At 39.7% G+C, this 21,234-nt stretch overlaps 1 protein-coding gene across 7 annotated transcripts in view; it reads left to right on the top strand.

The window, feature by feature from the left end:
* Positions 1-21,234, top strand: part of sugct (succinyl-CoA:glutarate-CoA transferase) — a 515,386-nt gene that overhangs the window by 36,679 nt on the left and 457,473 nt on the right. For 6 of the 7 annotated variants that reach the window (XR_009514784.1, XM_059984542.1, XM_059984527.1 and 3 more), the window contains exons 4-5: positions 4,689-4,774; positions 20,863-20,913. Coding sequence is in view for 6 of the 7 variants with exons in the window: in XM_059984542.1 (XP_059840525.1) it covers positions 4,689-4,774; positions 20,863-20,913 (137 nt within the window). In the remaining variant the exon portion in view is untranslated. The remainder of the gene's footprint in view (positions 1-4,688; positions 4,775-20,862; positions 20,914-21,234) is intronic. The other variant, XM_059984503.1, reaches the window with a different exon arrangement.

The following is a 21,234-nucleotide window of genomic DNA, read 5'->3' as shown; positions in this document are numbered from 1 at the left end:
AGGAAACGAACTAATTCTAAAATATTAACATTGGTTGATAAAATCAAAGCAATTGATAAGATTTACTCAGTGTCTCCTAGCAAAGAACTCTATAAAGAAAGAGTGGAACTCCAAATGGAACATAATTTGTTATTATCCTCTTCGATTGAAAATCAGTTATTTAAATCTAGAACTCAGTTTTATGTGTATGGAGATAAGTCTGGTAAATTATTGGCTAATCAATTGAAAACTGCTTTGGCTATAATGACAGATTACTAGGATTCGTAAACAAGATGGTACTCTAACGATCGACCATAAAGAGGTAAATAAAGCCTTTCAAGATTTTTATAATTCCTTATATCAATCAGAATTTGCTGAGGATTCTTCTATAATAAATGAATTTTTAAGGAAATTGAATATTCCAAAATTAACAGTAGAGGATAATGTATTTTTAGATACACCTATCATGGAAACTGAAATAAAAAAGGCTATTTTTTCAATGAATTCCAGTAAAGCTTCTGGTCCAGATGGTTATTCTGCAGAATTTTTAAAATCTTTTTCCTCTATACTTTGTCCTTGGCTTTGTAAAATTTTTAAAGATGCATTAATTCTAGGCAAATTGCCACAATCTTTTTATGAAGCTTCTATTTCTTTAATTCTTAAAAAAAGATAAAGACCCTATTGAGTGTGCATCCTATTGGCCTATATCCTTACTGAACACGGATTTTAAGATTTTTAGTAAAATTTTGGCTACTAGATTAGAAAATATATTACCTTGAATCATTTCTGAAGACCAGACTGGATTTATTAAAAATCGCTATTCATCTTTTAACATTAGAAAATTAATAAATATTATTTACACTTCCTCACCCAAAATACCAGAATGTGTCATTTCTCTAGATGCTGAAAAAGCATTTGATAGAGTTGAATGGCCATATTTATTTAATACAATGCAGCATTTTAATTTCAGTTCAAAATTTATATCATGGATTAAATTAATATACCATAAACCCTTGGCTTCGGTTTTTACCAATAATCAAAGATCTCCTTTTTTTCAGTTATTCCGTGGTCCAAGGCAAGGTTGTCCTTTAAGTCCTTTACTATTTGACATCACTCTAGAACCTTTGGCTATAGCTATTCGTGAATCACTTAATATTTTTGGTATTACTCGTGGGGAGGGGACGTATAAGTTATTATATGCTGACGATTTGTTACTATACATATCTGACACTGAAAGATCTATTTCCTGCTATTTTGTCTTTGTTTGCTCAGTTTAGTAACTTTTCTGGTTATAAATTGAATTTTAGCAAGAGTGAACTATTTCCATTAAATATGCAAGTTTCAATTTATAAACGTTTACCATTTAAGATTGTTACAGATTATTTTACTTATTTAGGTATTAAAATTACTAAAAAACACAAAGATTTATTTAAAGCTAACTTTTTACCCTTAATTGACCAGATTAAGCAACTTGCTACCAGGTGGTCTCCACTATCTTTGTCATTGGTTGGTAGAATTAATGCTATTAAGATGATGGTATTACCCAAATTCTTATATTTATTTCAAGCATTACCAATTTTTATTCCTAAATTTTTTTTGTTATTATTGACTTCAAAATATCTTCTTATCTTTGGCAGAATAAAAATCCTAGACTAGGCAAAAAATATTTACAGAAGCCTAAGAAGGAAGGTGGTTTGGCTTTGCCAAACTTGAGATTTTATTATTGGGCAGTTAATATACGATATTTAATATTTTGGACACAAGGATTGACTACAGCTGCTTGCCCACAATGGGTAAATTTGGAATGTAAATCTGTACAAGACTTTTCATTGTTTTCAATCTTAGGATCTTCACTTCCTTTTTCTTTATCTAAATTGAATAAACAAATAACTAATCCTATAGTCAAATACACATTGCGAATCTGGTTTCAATTTCGTAAATTTTTTGGTTTGAATAAGTTTATTCTATCATGCCCTATAGTATCTAATTACTTTTTTCGGCCTTCCTTTATGGATCAAACTTTTTTTTAATGGAAAACAAAAGGTATAACATGTTTTCATGATTTGTTTTTAGATGATAGCGTTATGTCCTTTGAACAGTTATCTAATAAATATAATTTACCTAAAACTCATTTTTTTAGATATTTGCAAGTTAGAAATTTTTTGTATAATGAGTTACAGTCTTTTCCGAAACTAGGCCCATTGGACATTATGGAAAGAATTTTAGCTCTGAATCCTTATCAAAAGGGTTTAGTAGCTGTCATTTATAATATGATTATGAATATACAGCCAGATGTATCAGAAAAAATTAAGAAGGAATGGGAAGAAGAACTTCATTGTCTTATATTCACTGAGCAATGGGAGAAAATGTTACTATTAGTTAATTCGTCCTCTATTTGTTCTAAACACGCTCTAATACAATTTAAGGTTGTACATAGAGCTCATACGTCTAAGGATAAACTTGCTCGATTTTATTCTTATGTTAATTCAACCTGTGACAGATGTCATTCTGATGTTGCCTCATTAACCCATATGTTTTGGTCTTGTTCTTGTTTACAAAATTATATTTTCAGTATTATTTCAAGAGTTCTGAATATTAATATCCAACCGCATCCTTTTAGTGCAATATTTGGTTTACCAATGGTGGATAATAGTTGTCTATCCTCTTCATCTTGACGAATGATTGCATTTGTTACACTAATGGCTAGAAGATCTATTCTATTGAATTGGAAAGAAGTTAATCCTCCAACTATATTTCAGTGGTTTTCTCAAACCATTTCTTGTTTGAGCTTAGAAAAAATTAGAAGTGTTGTTTTTGACCCTTCAGTTAAATTTGAAGAAACTTGGAGACCATTTATTCAACATTTTCATATGAGTTGAATTGTCTTTTCCTAAACCTTACTTATATTATCAATTGTTTGGATGGAGGTTCGGAGTTATTGGCACTACTGTATATATACTTAACATTATTCAATGGCCCATGTTGGTTAGTGGTTTTTTTTCTCTTTTTTTTCTGGGGTCTTTTTTTTTCTTTTTATTTCTTTGTTCATCAATGTTATGAGTTTGGGAGGTTAAATATTTTTATTATTATATATTTGAATGTCTATTTAAACTATTAATTATGTACTCTCAAACACTTTGTATTCATGTTTCATTTATGTTTGTTTAAAATTAATAAAAAGATTTAAAAAGAAAGAAAGAAGGCATGGGATCCAGGGAAGTTTGGCCAGGTGGATTCAGAATTAGCTTGCCTGCAGAAAGCAGAGGGTGGTGGTGGAGGGAGTACATTCGGATTGGAGGGTTGTGACTAGTGGTGTCCCACAAGGATCGATTCTGGGACCTCTACTTTTCGTGATTTTTATTAATGACCTGGATGTAGGGGTAGAAGGGTAGGTTGGCAAGTTTGCAGATGACACAAAGGTTGGTGGTGTTGTAGGTAGTGTTGAGGATTGTCGAAGATTGCAGAGAGACATTGATAGGACGCAGAAGTGGGCTGAGAAGTGGCAGATGGAGTTCAACCAGGAGAAGTGTGAGGTGGTACACTTTGGAAGGACAAACTCCAAGGCAGAGTACAAAGTAAATGGCAGGATACTTGGTAGAGTGGAGGAGCAGAGGGATCTGGGGGTACATGTCCACAGATCCCTGAAAGTTGCCTCACAGGTAGATAGGGTAGTTAAGAAAGTTTATAGAGTGTTAACTTTCATAAGTCGAGGGATAGAGTTTAAGAGTCGCGGAGTAATGGTGCAGCTCTATAAAACTCTGGTTAGGCCACACTTGGAGCACTGTGTCCAGTTCTGGTCGCCTCATTATAGGAAGCATGTGGAAGCATTGGAAAGGGTACAGAGGAGATTTACCAGGATGCTTCCTGGTTTAGAGAGTATACATTATGATCAGAGATTAAGGGAGCTAGGGCTTTACTCTCTGGAGAGGAGGATGAGAGGAGACATGATAGAGGTATACAAGATATTAAGAGGAATAGATAGAGTGGACAGCCAGTGCCTCTTCCCCAGGGCACCACTGCTCAATACAAGAGGACATAGCCTTAAGGTAAGGGGAAGAAAGTTCAAGGGGGATATTAGAGGAAGGTTTTTTTACTCAGATAGTGGTTGGTGTGTGGAATGCACTGCCTGAGTCAGTGGTGGAGGCAGATACACTAGTGAAATTTAAGAGACTACTAGACAGGTATATGGAGGAATTTAAGGTGGAGGGTTATGTGGGGGGCAGGGTTTACGGAGTGGCACAACATTGTGGGCCAAATGACCTGTACTGTGCTGTATTGTTCTTTGTTCTTAGTTTATTTTACTGTTTACTCTTCTTTGTAATAATTTTAGTAACTTTACTACTTTTGAAAGCATCTTCACTTTACAGAACTTGTTTTGCATGTGCCTCAGACTTGCACAGTGCTGTACGTTTATATGTGTTGTGAATTTGCTGTGGAATGTTGGTGAGGGTGTAACATGTAACAAAAAACAACATTTGGAACGATCATGAATAAAGAGTTATGTAAAAATTAAACAAGTAATATCAAATTTGTGATAATAGAAATAAAAAATGATAATGGTAAAAGAAACTAAAGTTAGAAATTAGGAAGTGAGAAAATTAAAGGAGAGAAAGGTAAAAAATAAAAAAAAACTCATATTTAATGTAGTAAAAGTAAGTAATAAAAAAGTAAGACGTGATCATATTGTCAAATCTTTTCCATGTTAACAGGTGCTGGTGATGAAACTAGAGCCTGGGGACCACCATTTGTGGGAACAGAGAGTATCTACTTCCTTAGTGTAAATCGAAATAAGAAGGTGAGGTTGAAACATTTGAAATGTAAATAGTTTAATGTTTCTTGCATCCTTCATCTGTTCAACTTAGATTTATAATACAGGTGTGAAAAGCCCACAAGCTGGTATCTGTGTAATTATTTGTGGGGGAGTTTTGGACCGAAGTGCACAGCCTCAGAATACACAGATGTCCCCATTAGAATAGAGATGAGGAGGAATTTCTTTAGCCAGAGAGGTGGTTATTCATTGCCACAGACAGTTGTAGAGCCCAAGGCATTGGGTATATTTAAAGTGAAGGTTGATAGGTTCTTTATTATTAAGGACATCGAAAGTTATAGGAAGAAAGCAGAAGAATGCAGTTGAAGGGTATAATAAATCAGTCATAGTAGAATGGCCAGGCAGACTTGATGGGCTGAGTAGCTCAATTCTGCGCCAATGCCTTATGATCTTATTTACAGTGGCAATGGAATGTGAAAGCTGTGAGGTTCAATTAGTTCAATTTAATATCAGAGAATATATACAACATACAACCTGAAATTCTTACTCTTTGCAGACATCCACAAAACAAAAAACCCAACAAATGAATGATAGAAATGATAGAATCCCAAAGCCCCTTCCCCCTCCCATGCAAAGCAGCAGCAGAAACATCGACCCTCCCCACTCCCCCCACTTGCACCAGCAAAAGCACCGACCCCCCCCAGCATGCAAGCAATAGCAAAGTCCCTCAAAGAGATCTTGTCCAGAGTCCATTAAAAACTTCAGTCCATAATACAGCACTTTGTATCTCAGACGGCCTCTCTCTCTTAGCAGCAAGGGAGAGAGGGATGGCCCCTGCAACAATGAGAGTGGGAGACCAACACTTGGTGTTTGATGTTATAAACTTCCATGTCTCTTATCCAAGCTCCCTGACTTGGTGGGGGGCAGGGAGGGAGAACATGAACAAGTGGGCTGCCTTCTGACAGCAGCACATGCAGCATGGCCGGTGCGAAAACCCGCCATTCATGGAGAACCGTAGTTTGAACTGTAGATTATGTGACAGATTATGTAGATACTGAAAATGCAGAGCAATGCACACAAAATGCTGGAGGAACAGAATCTATGGAGGGGAATAAATATTCGCTGTTTCAGGCTGAGACCCTTCATCAGGACTGGAAAGGAAGGGAGCAGAAAGCAGAATAAGAAGGTGAAGCTAAGGACTAGTTGTACAAGTTGGCAGGTGAAAGCACGTGAGGGGGTATGTGGTGAGGTTGAGACTGGGAGGTGGAAGATTTAAAGGACTGAGGAAGGAGTCTAATAGGAGAGGAGATTAAACCATGGAAGAAAGGGAAGGAGGGGCACCAGAGGAGAAGGGAAGGGGTGCGAGGGGAGCCAGAATGAGGAAAGGATAAAGAGAAGGGAGATGAGAAGAAATTACTGGAAGTTGGAGAAATCACATCATGCTGTCAGATTGGAGGCTACCCAGATGGAATATCAGGAATAAAGTTCCCAGTAAGGAGATCTGGCTATGATAGTGAGTCTGGGTGATACATAGTCAGGGAGCTGTAGAGCAGCAGAGACCACAGAGGGTGTTGTAGTGAGAGAGTAACAACCATCTTCCACCAACTGCATGTTTTATTTTGCCAAAAGATTTTCAACATACAGTATATTTTCTAATTTTTACTTCAAAGCCATGAGGATATCTGCAGGCAGTACATTTCTGTTTCAAACATGTGCTCCAAAAAAAGCTTTTTATAATGTCACTGTTAATTCACTTCTCCTTTATTTTGTACCAGTGGTTTTTAGCTTTGACCTCACCACTAAAGGGAATATCCTCCCTCTATTCATTTTGTCCAAGTTCCACATCATTGTATATACTTTGATCATATTTTCCCCCCAGCCTTCTCCAAAAGGAACAGAGCCAAACTCTCTGATCTATCCTTGTAACTGTAGCCCCCTCACGACGGAACTCATTCCAAAAAATCTTTTCCAGATCTCTCTCCAATCCCTGCACATTCTTTTTAAAATATGAATGACAGCAATGAACACAATACTCCATGTGAGGCCAAGGAATTGCACAAAACACCTTTTTCAGTCGGGACATTTAATATGAAAATTGTAAATCAAACAAAAGATCTGTTCATTGACTTCAGGAAGGGGGGTGGTACACATGCTCCTGTTTACATCCTTGTAACTTGAGATTGAGAGCTTCAAGCTCCTGGGAGTGAACATCACCAGTATCCTGGCTTGGTCCAACTACATTGATGTCACAGCCAAGAAAGCCTACCATCACCTCGACATCCTCAGGAGACGAAAGAAATTCCACATGTCCCTGAGGAACTCAGCAGGCCAGGCTGTATCTATGGAAAAGAGTACAGTAAATAGTTAGTGTTACGGGCAGAAACCCTTACTCAGTCCTGATGAGGGGTCTCTGCTTGAAAAGTTGATTATTTACTCTTTTCCATAGATGCTGCCTGGCCTTGCTGAGTTCCTCCAGCATTTTGTGTGTGTTGCTTTGGATTTCCAGCATTTGCAAATTTTCTTGTCCCTGTTGACACCAATTTTTATCAATGCGTCTTAGAAATCATGGACATAATAGCTTGGTATGGCAACTGCTCTGCACGTGACTGCAAGAAGCTGGAGAGGTGAGATACAGCTCAACACATCACGAGAACCAGCCACAGAGCTATGGACTTGGTCTAAACTTGCTGCCTCAGTAAAGCAGACTGCATAATCAGAGATCCTACCCCACCCAGATATTCTCTCTTCTTCTCTTGTCCATCAACCAGAAGAACCAAAAGCCTGAAAGCATGTGCCACTGGGCTCAAGAAGAGCTACTACTCCGCTCTTATCAGACTCTTGAACAGACCTCTTGTACGATAAGATGGACTCTTAGCCTTATAATCTAATTTGTATGATCTTGCACTTTATCATTTACCTAAGTTGTCCGTTTTTGCTATCTTATTCTACCTCAATGCACTGTGTAATGATTTGATCTGTATGAAAAGCATGCCGGACAAGCTATTTACTGTGTCTTGCTACATGTGACAATAATAAACCACTATCAATATAAAACTTTCTCTGGGTCACATTTGTCTTGTGTGCTGTACTGTTTGCTGCATTACAGGAAAGATGTATTGGATAAGGAGCAGAAGAATTTCTCCAGGACGTTGCCTGGATTAGAGAATAATGTGAGCTTTGATGAATTTGGATTATTTTCTCCGTAAGATGTAGGAGCAGAACTAGGTCATTTCGCCCATCAAGTCTGCTCAGCTATTTGATCACAGCTATTCATTTTTCGTCACAACCCCATTCTCCAACTTTTGATGCCTTTACGTAACCTTTGATGCCTTTTCTACTCAAGAACCTATCAACTTCCACTTTAAATTACTCAATATTTTGGTCACCACCGCCTTTTGTGGCAATGAATGCCACAGGTTCACCACCCTCTGGCTAAAGAAATTCTTCTTCACCTGTGTTCTAAAGGAACATCCTTCGATTCTGAGGCTGTGCCCTCTAGTCCAAGACTCTCCCCCCCCCCCCCCCCACCCCAGTACTGAGATAATTTGCTGTAAGTTAATTCTGTTTAGGCCTTTCAATATTTATAGGTTTCAATGCAGTTAACCCCCCCACCCCATTCTAAACTCCAGTGAGTACAAGCCCAGAGCCATCAAACAATCATTATACATGACCATCAAAAAGAGTAGGAAGAGCTGAAATCCTCAGATTGCAACCTGCAACCTTCAGGACGAGCAAGGGGTCTCAGACCTGAAACGTTAACTCTTTTGCTTTCTCCTCAGATACACTCAACATTTTAGCAACAGCTTCTTCCCCTCTGCCATCAGATTTCTGAACAGTCCATAAACACTACCTCACTATTCCTCTTTTGCATTGTTTATTCATTTATTAGTATAACTTGTGTGCAATGTACTGTGTAAATCAAAATGGCTTCTTTGGTTTGCTAGAGTAGGAATGCTTTTATGTTTGATAAGTGTTTTCTCTCGTAGTTGTTTAGCTTTGGACTTGCTGATATGGGGATTGTATTCATTTTTTAACCAATGGGGAATGTTATTTTGTGGTGAGGCTGGGAGCTTGGGGGTTTTGCAGTCTTTTCAGGGGAGGCGGGAAGGAGACGCCGAGGAAGGTGGACGTGCGCTGCACTGCTCGGTCGACCACCGGGGGTGGTCCCAGGTGCGAGAATGTGGAGGTCGGAGGAAAGTGACGAGGGGTCGAATGGTTCGATGGTTGAGCTCCAATGATGTGCACTAAACTGACTGAACTTTGATAAGTTGGCGCCTTTTACTTTATTTTCTTTGCCTTCATATATACTGTATTGCATAGTACTCTTTTAGTTTTAGTAAAATCTTTAAAGTGTATTCCATAACGGTATTTGGTGTGAGTTTGATATTGTGTGTGTACGCACGGCATAAACGATTCTCACAGCACCTGCGTGTACGGGAGGTGGGGTTGGTGAAGGGCTGGATCTCCTTTTCCCCTAGACATATACCAGCCTGTTGGGTAAGTGTTACACTTGATAATAAATTTTATGTATTGTACTGTACTGTTGCTGCAAAACAACAAATCTGATGACATACAGTATTGTGCAAAAGACTTAGGCACAAATATATAGCCTGGAAGCCCAAGACTTTTGCAAAGTACTGTAGTAATTTTATGTATTGCATGGTACTGATGCTGCAAAAAAATTAATTTCATGATGTGCTAGTGAGGCTAGAACTAGCAAGATTATACAGTTTAATATGCGGCTAAGGAGTTGGTGTAGGAGGAAGGGCATCAGATTTTTGGATTGTTGGGCTCTCTTCCAGGGAAGGTGGGACCTGTACAGAAGGGGTAGTTGCACGTGAACTGGAGGGGGACTAATATCCCAGAGGGAGGATTTGCTAATGCTACACTGTGGAGTTTAAACTAGAGTTGTAGGGGGATGGGAACCATAGTGCCAGAACAGTTAGTGGAGAAGCTGTGGAGGCAGATGTTGGTGAGACCTCAGACAAAGTTAGGAATCAAAAGGATGATCATGGTGCACCAAAATCATTGTCATTTAAAGTAAAATTGGATAGATATATGGACAGGAAAGGAATGGAGGGTTATGGGCTGAGTGCAGGTCGGTGGGACTAGGTGAGAGTAAGCGTTGGGCACGGACTAGAAGGGCCAAGATGGCCTGCTTCCGTGCTGTAATTGTTATATGGTTATATGGTTATAAAATTGAAAGGGGTGAATACAGGACTGAAGGTGTATCTGAATGCACACAGAATACAGAATAAGGTAGATGAGCTTGCAGCACATTTACAGATTGCTCAGGTATGATGTTGTAGGTATCACTGAATCATGGCTGATAGATTAGAGCTGGGAGTTTAATGTCCAAGGCAGGAAGGCAGAGGGGGCTGCATTGCTCTGTTGGTAAAGAATGAAATCAGATCATTAGGAAGAGGTGACATAGGGTTGGAAGGGGTTGAATCTTTGTGGATAGAGCTAAGAAACTGCAAAGGTAAAAACGATCCTGATGGGAGTTGTAGACAGATCCCCAAACAGTAGTAAGGATGTGGCCTGCAAATTGCAATGGGAGATAGAAAATGCATGCCCAAAGGGCAGTGTTACACTGGTCATGGAGGTCTTCAATATGCAGGTAGATTGGGAAAATCAGGTTGATGCTGGATTCCAGAAGGGGGAATTTCTGGAGTGCACACAAAATGGCTTTTTAGAGCAGCTTGTGGTTGAGCCCACTAGAAGCTCAGCTATTCTGGTTGGGTGTTGTGCAATGAACCAGAATTGATTAGAGAGCTTAAGGTAAAAGGACCCTGGGGCAAGTGATCATAATATGATTGAATTCACCCTGAAATTTGAGAAAGAGAAGCTAAACTCCAATGTATCAGTATTACAGAGGGGTAAAGGGAATTACAGAGGCATGTGAGAGGAGGTGGCCAGAATTGATTGGAAAAGAACACTGGCAGAGATGACACCACAGCAGCGATGGCCGGAATTTGTGGAAGCAATTCAAAAGGTACAGAATATATACATCTCAAAGAGGAAGAAGTAAAGATGATACAATCATGGCTAACGAGAAGTCAAAGCCAACATAAAAGTAAAAGAGAGGCCATATAATAGAGCAAAGGTTAGTGGGAAGTTAGAGGTTTGGGAAGATTTTAAAAAGCAACTGAAGGCAATTAAAAGTCATTAGAAGGTAAAGATGGAATATGAAAGTAAGCTAGCCAATAATATTAAAGAGGATAACAAAAGTTTCTTCAGATTTCAATAAGTGTAAAAGAGAGGCAAGGGTAGATATTGGACTGCTAGAATACAGTGCTGGAGAGGTAATAATGGGGAACAATGAAATAGCAGATGAACAGAATAAGTATTTTCCATTAGTCTTCACTGTGGAAGACACTAGTAGTATGTTGGAAGTTCCAGGTGTTGGGAGCATGAAGTGCGTTAAGTTACCATACTTTAAAGAGAAGGTTCTTGGGAAACTAAAAGATCTGAAGGTAGGTAAGTCACCTGGACCAGATGGTGTACACCCCAGAATTCTGAAAGAGGTCACTGAAGAGATTGTGGAGGCATTAGTCATGATCTTTAAAGAATCACTAGATTCTGGAATGGTTCCGGAAAACTTGAAAATTGCAAATCTTCCTCCACAGAGAGAGGATGAGAGATGGCCTGATAGAGGTGTATAAAATGATGAGAGGCATTGATCGTGTGGATAGTCAGAGGCTTTTTCCTAGGGCTGAAATCATTGCCAGAAGAGGACACAGGTTTAAGGTGCTGGGGAGTAGGTACAGAGGAGATGTCAGGGGTAAGTTTTTTACTCAGAGAGTGGTGAATGCGTGGAATGGGCTGTTGGCAATGGTGGTGGAGGCAGATATGATAGGGTCTTTTAAGAGATTTTTGGATAGGTACATGGAGCTTAGAAAAATAGAGGGCTATGGGTAAGCCTAGTAATTTCTAAGGTAGGGACATGTTCAGCACAACTTTGTGGGCCAAAGGGCCTGTATTGTGCTGTAGGTTTTCTACGTTTTACTCTTCAAGAAGGGAGAGAAGCAGAAGAAAGGAAATTATAGGCCAGTTAGTCTGACCTCAGTGGCTGGGAAGATGTTGGAGTCGATTAAGGATGAGGTCTCAGGGTACTTGGAGGCATATAATAACATAGGTCCTAGTCAGCATGGTTTCCTCAAGGAAAAATCTTGCCTGACAGATCTGTTGGAATTCTTTGAAGAAGTAACAAGCAGATAAACAAAGGAGAATTGGTTGATATTGTGTATTTGGCTTTTCAGAAGGCCTTTGACAAAGTGCCACACATGAGGCTGCTTAATAAACTATGAGCCCATGGTATTGCAGAAAAGCTTCTAGCATGGATAAAGTAGTCACGAGGAAATCTGCAGATGCTGGAAATGCAAACAACACTCACAAAATGCTGGTGGAACACAACAGGCCAGGCAGCATCTATAAGGAGAAGTACTGTTGACGTTTCGGGCCGAGACCCTTCATCAGGACTAACTGAAAGGAAAGATAGTAAGAGATTTGAAAGTAGTGGGGGGAAGGGGAAATACGAAATGATAGGAGTAGACCGGAGGGGGTGGGATGAAGCTAAGAGCTGGAAAGGTGATTGGCAAAAGTGATACAGAGCTGGAGAAGGGAAAGGATCATGGGACGGGAGGCCTTGGGAGAAAGAAAGGGGGAGGGGGGAAGCACCAGAGGGAGATGGAGAACAGGCAAACAACTAAATATGTCAGGGATGGGGTAAGAAGGGGAGGAGGGGCACTAATGGAAGTTAGAGAAATCAATGTTCAAGTGATGGCATGAACAATGGAAGGTGACCTCATTGAAACGTGTCTAATGGTGAAAGGCCTTGATAGAGGGGATGTTTCCTATGGTGGGAGGGTCCAAAACCAGAGGACACAGCCTCAGAATAGAGGGGTGTCCTTTTAGAATGGAGTTGAGGAGGAATTTCTTTAGCCGGAGAGTGGTGAATCTACTGCATCTGTGGAGGCCATGTCTTTATGTATATTTAAGGCAGACATTGATAGATTCTTGATTGTTCGGGGCATGAAGGGATACTGGGAAAAGGCAGGATGACTGAGGCTGAGTGTAAAATTGGCTCAGCCATGATAGAATGGCTGAGTAGACTCAATTCACCAAATGCGCTTATATCTTATGATAAATCTGATTCTGATAAGTGTCTTTATTGTGGGTTGAGAATGGGAAGGGGGCAAGGAGAGGGGAATCATATTTGGGAAAAGAGGAAGTGAGAAGGGAGAGAGTGGGAAGCACCAGAGGGAAATTCTGTAACAATCAATAAACCAATGGTGTGGAATCAGATGTCCTCGTCTGGTGTCTCATGCCCATTATGCTTGGCAGAGCAGCACTGAACACAACAAGCAGCAAAACAAGCCCTGGTCCGTCCTTCCACCCACCAACACTCCAACCCCAGCAGACCATTGTCCAATTGGATTTTATAACACTCCTGGAAAACAAAATAAAATCTAACTGAAATATATAATTATTCCACAAATATAGTTAGAAGGTTCAAATTATATAGTTTAACTAACACTATCAATAAAAATATATAGTGAAAATAAATGTGAAGATTATAAGTGGGTATATACCTTTGCATAATGCGTGTGCCTACTTGATTTCAATGTTGAAGTGTCTCAGTATGTACAATATTATTTCTGAATTCTGTATAAACCTATATCATTTGCTTTTACCTCCAACGTATAGTTGACCATGGGGAAAAATGCTTGAGTTTTGAGAAAAAGACCTCTATGATAATTTCATGGGCTCCACAGTTTCATAGTTGTTAGCACAATGCTATTACAGCTTGGGGTGTTGAGTCCCAGCATTCTCTGTAAGGAGCTTGTGCATCCTCCCCTTACAGTGTATGGATTTTTTCTGGATTTTCTGGTTTCCTCCCACAGTCCAAAGATGTATCAGGCAGGTTAATTGGTCATTGTAAATTGTCCTGTGATTAAATCGAAGTTGTAAGGGTGGCTGGATGGCACAGCTCAAAGGGCCAGAAGGGCCTTCTCCACGCTGTATCTCTAAATAGAAATAAATTATTTTCTTCATGCCTTGTTAATATTTATCATATCTGAATAAATGAGAAAGGTTTAATATTCGTTAAGAGTGATTAGGAATCTGAAGTCACTTGATTCAAAGAGGTAGATCAAATGCGATAGTAAGTGTGAGAGAACTGGAATCATTCTCCCCAACAGCTTTACCAGTGATCATTGTTGTCTTCATTGGAAGGAAGTGCTAGTAATTGTTGAACTGATAATTGTGTGTCATTGCATAGTATTGGTGGATCCAAAGTTTTGAATAAAATGATTCTGTTGGTAAGAGATGGAATTACATCTTTAGAAAGAGGTGACATAGGGTGAAAGAATGTTGAATCTTTGTGGGTGGAGTTAAGAGACTGCAAGGGTAAAAAAAACCATTATGGGAATCATATATAGGCCTCCAAACAGTAGCCAAGATGTGAAGTTGAAATTGCAAAGGGAGCTGGAAAAGGCATGTAATAAGGGTAATGACACAATTGTAATGGGGGACTTCAGTATGCAAGAGGATTGGGAAAATCAGGTTGATGTTAGATTGCAAGAGAGGGTATTTGTTGAATGCTTACAAGATGGCTTTTCAGAGCAGCTTGTGCTTGAGCTTACTCAGGGAAATGCTATCTTAGATTGGTAGTTGTGTAGTAACCTAGATTTTATTAGGGAGCTTAATGTAAAGGAACCTTTAGGAGACAGTGATCATACTATGATTTAATTCATACTGCATTTGAGAGGGAGACGCATAAGTCACATGTATCAGTATCACACTGGAGTAAAGGGAATTATAGAGGCATGAGGGAGGAGGATACTGGCGGGTTGACAGCAGAGCAGAGATGGCTGAAGTTTCTGGAAATAGTTCACAAGGTGCAGAATAGATAGGTCCCACTGAAGAAGTTGTTCTTAAATGGCAGTGCAACTGTGGCTGACAAGGGAAGTTAAGGACTGCAGAAAATCCAAGGAAAGGACATAAAAGGTAGCAAAAGTGAGTGGGAAGTTGGATGATTGGGAAGTTTTTAAAATCCAAAAAAAGGTAACTAAAAATGCTGTAAGAAGGGAAAAGATGAAATAATGAGTGCAAACTAGCCAATCAAGCAAGACACCAAAAGTTTTTTTCAGTAATATAAAAAGTAATAGGGATTTGTGAGTTGATTTTGGACCACTGGAAAATGATACTGATGAGGAAGTAATGGGGGACAAAGAAATAGCAGATGAACTTAATGGCTACTTTGCATCTCTCTTCACTGTGGAAGACACTAGCAATGTGCCAGAGGTCCGTGAGTGTCAGGGAGCAGGCATGAGTGCCATTGTTATTACAAAGGAAAAAGTGCTAGGCAAACTCAAAGGTCCAAACCTTCATTTGCACTGTAACATTTGATTGTTGATACTTTCAAATCCATTGTAGTTACTAACTTGTTGAAGTAGTGAAATCATTTCATTTTCACTCCTGGCTGTTTCTGACATTTCCAAACTTGAATGCTTGAAACCACAGTGAGCAAAACAGTTTGGAATTGTCTTACTGCTTATTTCTCACTAATTATCAGTGACAAAAATCACTCCTTTTTGAACACAAAACAGATGCAACTGAGGCTATTTAAAAAAGAGTTCATCCAAATAAGCTGCTCCACTGAATAATCAAGGGCCAATCAGCCAGATCCACTGTACATGTAAATGTATATGGCAAAGGAAATTGATTCTTCATGGTTTGATACAGGTCTTAATTCATATGTTTTTTTTACCCATGGAATATACTGGTGAATTATTTGATGAAAATCTCCACATTGTACAATAGTAACATTAATTTCTCTAAGACCCTGCATTGTTTAATGCTTCAATGCAACTTTGTGAGCCATTGACTAGACCAATGGTTTCCAAAGTGGGTGATATTGTCCCACTGGGTGCAGTGGGAGTTTCTAAGGGGCAATAAAGATAAAGGGGACAATAGTGGTGCTCTCAGTAGCAGGGATTTCAACTGAGGGATTATAGGCTTAATTTAAGAAATGAATTACTTATTTTAAGCATTTGATCCTCAGTGTCTTATTGATTACATCGATCACATATTATCTCATCTCTTGCTAACCCACCGTTCTCATAGACTTTACTCGAGGCGTATTATAATTGTTGAAAAGTAATGTGTCACTTCTGTATTTGGCATATCATGAGAATTCTTTACTGAAGAAATTGTGTTATCTTTAGGCCCATTACTGCTGTTCACTACTGGAGTACAGGGTTAGCTAGTACGATTCCCATACTCTAATTGTGAGGTGACACAATTCCTGTGAATTGGATATGGCATTCAATGGGGGTAAAGTCCAGAATCTGCCCTTTCAAATAGCCTTGACTATATTTCTGTAGCCCACAGCCCAACTGAACTATCACTGACCACTTTATATAAGTTCAGGCAGTGCGGCAGGTTTTACCTGAGCTATGATGATCTTATAACATTCCCTTTCATTCACCACAGTGCTTGAGATGGAATTTAAACAATAAGCGATTGACCATGATCAGTAGTCCATAACAAAATTGGCAGAAACAACCAACAACAGCCTTATTTCTTTGAGCGCTAAATGAATTCACAAATGGAACTTTCCGTAAGGCACTGGTAAGTTTTCCAGGCAATGCACAGTGCCTGTGCAAACCACAGACAGTTCTGAGAAGTGAGCATACATATTGAATGGGCAGAAGTTAATGAAAAATAGAAAAGCAATGTTTCAAAGTGCATTTATTATCAAAGTATGTGCAAACGCTTGTATAAACTATACAACCTTGAGATTTGTTTGCTTAGAGGGAGCTGCAAAGCAAGAAACCTGAAAGAACCCAATTAAAGGAAAATAAGACCAGTGCCACCCCCGCCCCCCCCCCCCCCCCCGTGCCCACTGAGAAAGAGAAAGCAAGCAGCAACACCAGCATTCTGAACCAAATTGAATCCTTAGATCCAAATCCCCGGAGTTGGCCCAAGCCTCGATATTCAGCTTATGATAGTAGCGGGTAAATCGTCGCAAGGTTTGTGAACATGAAGCACAGCAGCTGGGGGTGGTCTCACAGCCTTAATGTAGTGGAGAGAGAATCCCCCAGACTATCTGGGCCAGCTGTTAAATTGTCTGAACCTCACACTAGGACCCGGGCCCCACTGCTGGCAAATCAATTGGGGCTAGATTTTGCAGCCGAGGGACCTGTTCTTGACCTCTGCAAAGCAGCTCAGAGTGATTCAACCTCATCCATCTCTCAACACCCTGCCTTACCAGTCTGTGTGGGCCAGCAATTAGATTGTCCTAACAGCAGATTGTACCCCGTATTAGGACCCGGGCCTCACTACGGTGAGTCTTTCCAGGCGTTGCCCATCGATTTGCTTTGGACCTGGATTTTGCTACCAAAGAAGCCTTTCTTGACCTCTCCAATTCAGCTCGGCATTTAGATGCACCAAGTTAATTGGATGGAACTCCTCTGCCCTGTCTTCTCCCCTCCAAACTGTTCACTGCAACCTGCACAGTTCCAACTCCAAGCACATCGATATTGCAGGTCACCAGCAGGGCACATCCCGCAAATTGGCTTTGCATTCGCTCACCCTTTCATTGCTTGCAGTGATAGTTTACCACAATTTACTTAAACATAGGACATAGAAACATAGATATTTACAACACAATACAGGCCCTTCGGCCCACAATGTTGTACTGACCATGTGACCTACTGCCTAGCTGCCTAAAGCTGCCTAGAATTTCCCCAGTCCATAGCGCTCTTTTTTTTCTAAGCTCCATGTACCTATCTAAGAGTCTCTTAAAGTAATCTATTGTATCCACTTCCACCAGTATTCTCTGAGTGAAAAACCCCTTGACATTCCCTTGGTACCTATTTCTAAGCATCTTAAAGCTATGACCCCTCGTGTTAGCCATTTCAGCCCTGGGAAAAAGCATCTGGCTATCCACACAATCAATGCCTCTCACCATCTTATACACCTTTATCAGGTCAGCTCTCATCCTCCATCGCTCCAACAAGAAAAGGCCAAGTTCACTCAACCTATTGTCATAGGTTACGCCCTCCAGTCCAGGCAACATCCTTGTAAATCTCCTCTGCATTCTCTCTGTAGTATCCACACTGTTATTAATAATGGTTTTAGTTGAATTCCTTTACTTCCAAATTACCAGTAAGTTGTTGCATGTCTTTAGTAGCGTCATCTTAATTTGTATATTGAACTTATTTAAATGTTACATCCATCCCACAACGTGAGGGAGTAAAAATCTTTGTGTTATGACTCTGTTGCAATGTGTATTTATGTCTAATGGTTTGTAGAAAGAAGCCATAGCCTGTTGGTCCTGGTTTTAATGCTGCAGTACCATTTGCCAGACAGAAGCATCTGAAGCAGTTTATGGTTGGGGTGACTGGTGTCCCCAATGATCTCCTAGGCCTTCTTTCTGCACCTGCTGCTATAAATGACCTCAATGGAGGGAAGTTCACATCCACAGCTGCTCTGGACTGTCTGTACCTAATTCTCTGCTGTGCTCAATGATCAAGGTTGATGCAGTTCCCATTCCAGGCGGTATTACAAACCAATCAGGATGCTCTCAATAGTGCCTCTGAAGAAGGTCTTGAAGATTTGGGGGCTCGTGTGGAATTTTTTCAGTCGTCTGAGGTGGAAGAGATGCTGTTGTGTTTATTTTGCAACACAGATGGTGTGTATAGTGCAGATGAGATCTTCGGTGATGTGTATACTGAGGAACTTGAAACTACTCACCCTCAGTACAGTCCCATTGATGTTGAATGGGGTGAGCCTGTCTCCATTCCTCTTGTAATCCACAATCAGCTCTTCTGTTTTTTGGATATGGAAGGAAATTAAGCCAGAAGTTTAAGAAATGTTATACACTGTATAAAGCGAAAAATGAAGATCTTGAATGTGTATTGAAGAGTGGATTCATTAGCATTGGTGTGAACATATACTGTTTAACGGTATGATGATTATGAAACAAGCAGAGATCTTATCACAACAAACTGAAAATCAAAAGTGATTGTGAATATTTAGCACATTGAAGAAATTTAAGGAAAAGCATGATTTAAAATTTTAAAAGATTTGTAGTCTGCTGATCATGAAGGAGCAGAGAAATTAATTGATGAGTTTGCCAAGATCATCGCTGATGAAAATCTAACATGCTGAAAGGCTGCACCAATACATATGTGTAATGAACAAGTCTACAACAAAGGCTGCTTATTGGTGGCACATAAATTCAGAGTCGGAAATGATGGCAATCCCAAGTTATCTCATTATATCTTACAAATTGGAAAAATGTCTGAAATTTGAAACACTTCTGGCCCCAAGCAGCAAGGGGTAATTGAACCTGTTTAAAGGATGCAAGAGCTGCAGTGCCATCTAGTGTGAACCCATGGTAGCACAGTAATTACTGTGTCAGCTACTGAGTGAGGCCGATGTGCACACCAACATGGGGGCTGGCTGTATTGTCAAGACTTATCAGTAGCTCAGAGACATTCTACAATACAATTCATTATTAATCAGTGTCTGATGACAGCATTACAAAATCAGTTTCTCATGGAATCCAGAGGCAGCACTTCAGAACACTGGAAGTAGCAAGTTAGCCAGTATCTTCATAGAGAGAAACAATGTTGTTTTGAAAAATAAAATACTGCTGTAGCTGGAAATCTAAAATAAAGCAGAGAAGTTTCAAGTTAGCCAATGTGGACCATGGTTGTTAATCCACAGTGAAAAATGCAGAAGCAGAACAAAGGAAAAAGAATTGAAGGCAGTATAGTGTGGAGGATCTGAAATATGGCTTTAGACCAGCACCAAGCTACCAACAGCAGCCAGTGTGTCTGTGTGTGTTAAAGTTTTTCAAATGAGGCAATAAAGTTGTTCAGGATCTTTGGACATTTAAGAGAATACACTCTGATAAAGCAAACAAGAATTTGGCTTATTTTCAGTCACCATGAAAGCTTTCAACAATAGCACTTCAGACCAAAACAGTGATGGTTTGCGTGCTTCGTACAAGAGAATCCAAAATTCTGAAATCCGAAACACTTCCAGCCCCAAGCATTTCGGGTAAGGGATATTCAACCAATGTTATTATTTCTTTTTCTTTTCTTTCCATTTGTATTTACACTGTTGTCTTTGCACATTGGTTTTTGTTGCAGTGATTCATTGATGCTATTGCTTTTCTTATATTTACTGTGAATGCCTGATAGAAAATTAATCTCAGGGTTGTGTACGGTGACATATATGTAGTTTGATACTCACCTAGTTCACCAATGGTCAGAGAGGGAAATTTGCGAATCTTACCAATTCTGTTGTACTGGCAATTCCTGTACCCACTCCAAAACAATGTTTAGCTACTTTTCAAAGTTCAAAGTAAATTCATTATCCAGGTACATATACCTTGAGGTTAATTTTCTTGCAGCCATTCACAGAACAGAACTATGATATAATCAATGAAAAATAGAGAACAACGTTAGAATCAGTGGTCCTTGATGATGGGTGTCAGCGCTCCTTGTGGACGTGTGCAATGGAGGCGAAGGGAATTTGTGTTTGCACACCAGACTGTGATGCAATTAGTCAGGATACATCCTATTGTGCATCTATAGAAGTTCGTCAAAATTTTAGATTAAATGCTGAATCTGTGCAAACTTTTAAGCAAGCCGAGGTGCAGCCATGTCTTCTTTATGATGGCACTTACTTGCTGGCCCCTGTTATGATAATGCCAAGGAACTTCAAGTTCCCAACCCTCTCCACCTCCGATCCCCTAACAAGGACAGACTCATGGACCTTCGATTTCTTCCTCCTGTAGTCAATAATCAGCTCTTTGGTTTTGCTGACGTTGAGTGAGAGGTTGTTAATACAACACCATTCAAACAGATTTTCAATCTCCGTCCTCTATGCTGATTTGTCACCACCTTTGATTCAGTCGACAAAAGTGGCATCATCAGCAAACTTAAATATGGCATTGGAGCTGTACTTAACCACACAATCATAAGTGTAAAGTTAGAAGAGCAGGGGTTATTTCTTTCATTTAAACTGGCAGCTGATTATTTTACATGGTTGATCTAAATTGTTAGGTTTAATATCATTTCTTTTCTCCACAGAGTATAGCAGTAAATCTGAAGAATCCTGATGGGATCCGTATAATAAAAGATGTAAGTCATTTTAAAATAGCTTCTTATTTCAAAGATTAAAACAAAATTTACATTGAAACATACTGTACAGATAAATGTGTCATTTTTGGCATCAAATCAAATCAGCAAGAATTGTGGGCAGCGTGAAAATGTTGCCATGCATCTGGCGCCTTCATAGCATGCCCATGACTTACTATCTCTAAGTGTATGTCTGTGGAATATGGGAGGAAGCTGGAGCACCAGAGGAAATCCACGTGGTCATGGGGCGAACATACTTACAGGCAGCAATGGGAAATGAACCCTGTGGTGATAGCTGATTCTGTAAAGCTGATGATTGGTCTC

Source organism: Hypanus sabinus, chromosome 1 (assembly GCF_030144855.1).
Source record: "Hypanus sabinus isolate sHypSab1 chromosome 1, sHypSab1.hap1, whole genome shotgun sequence".
Lineage (NCBI taxonomy): Eukaryota > Metazoa > Chordata > Chondrichthyes > Myliobatiformes > Dasyatidae > Hypanus > Hypanus sabinus.
The sequence above is the reverse complement of the archived record's forward strand: the minus strand, read 5'-3'. Positions and strand labels throughout refer to the sequence as shown.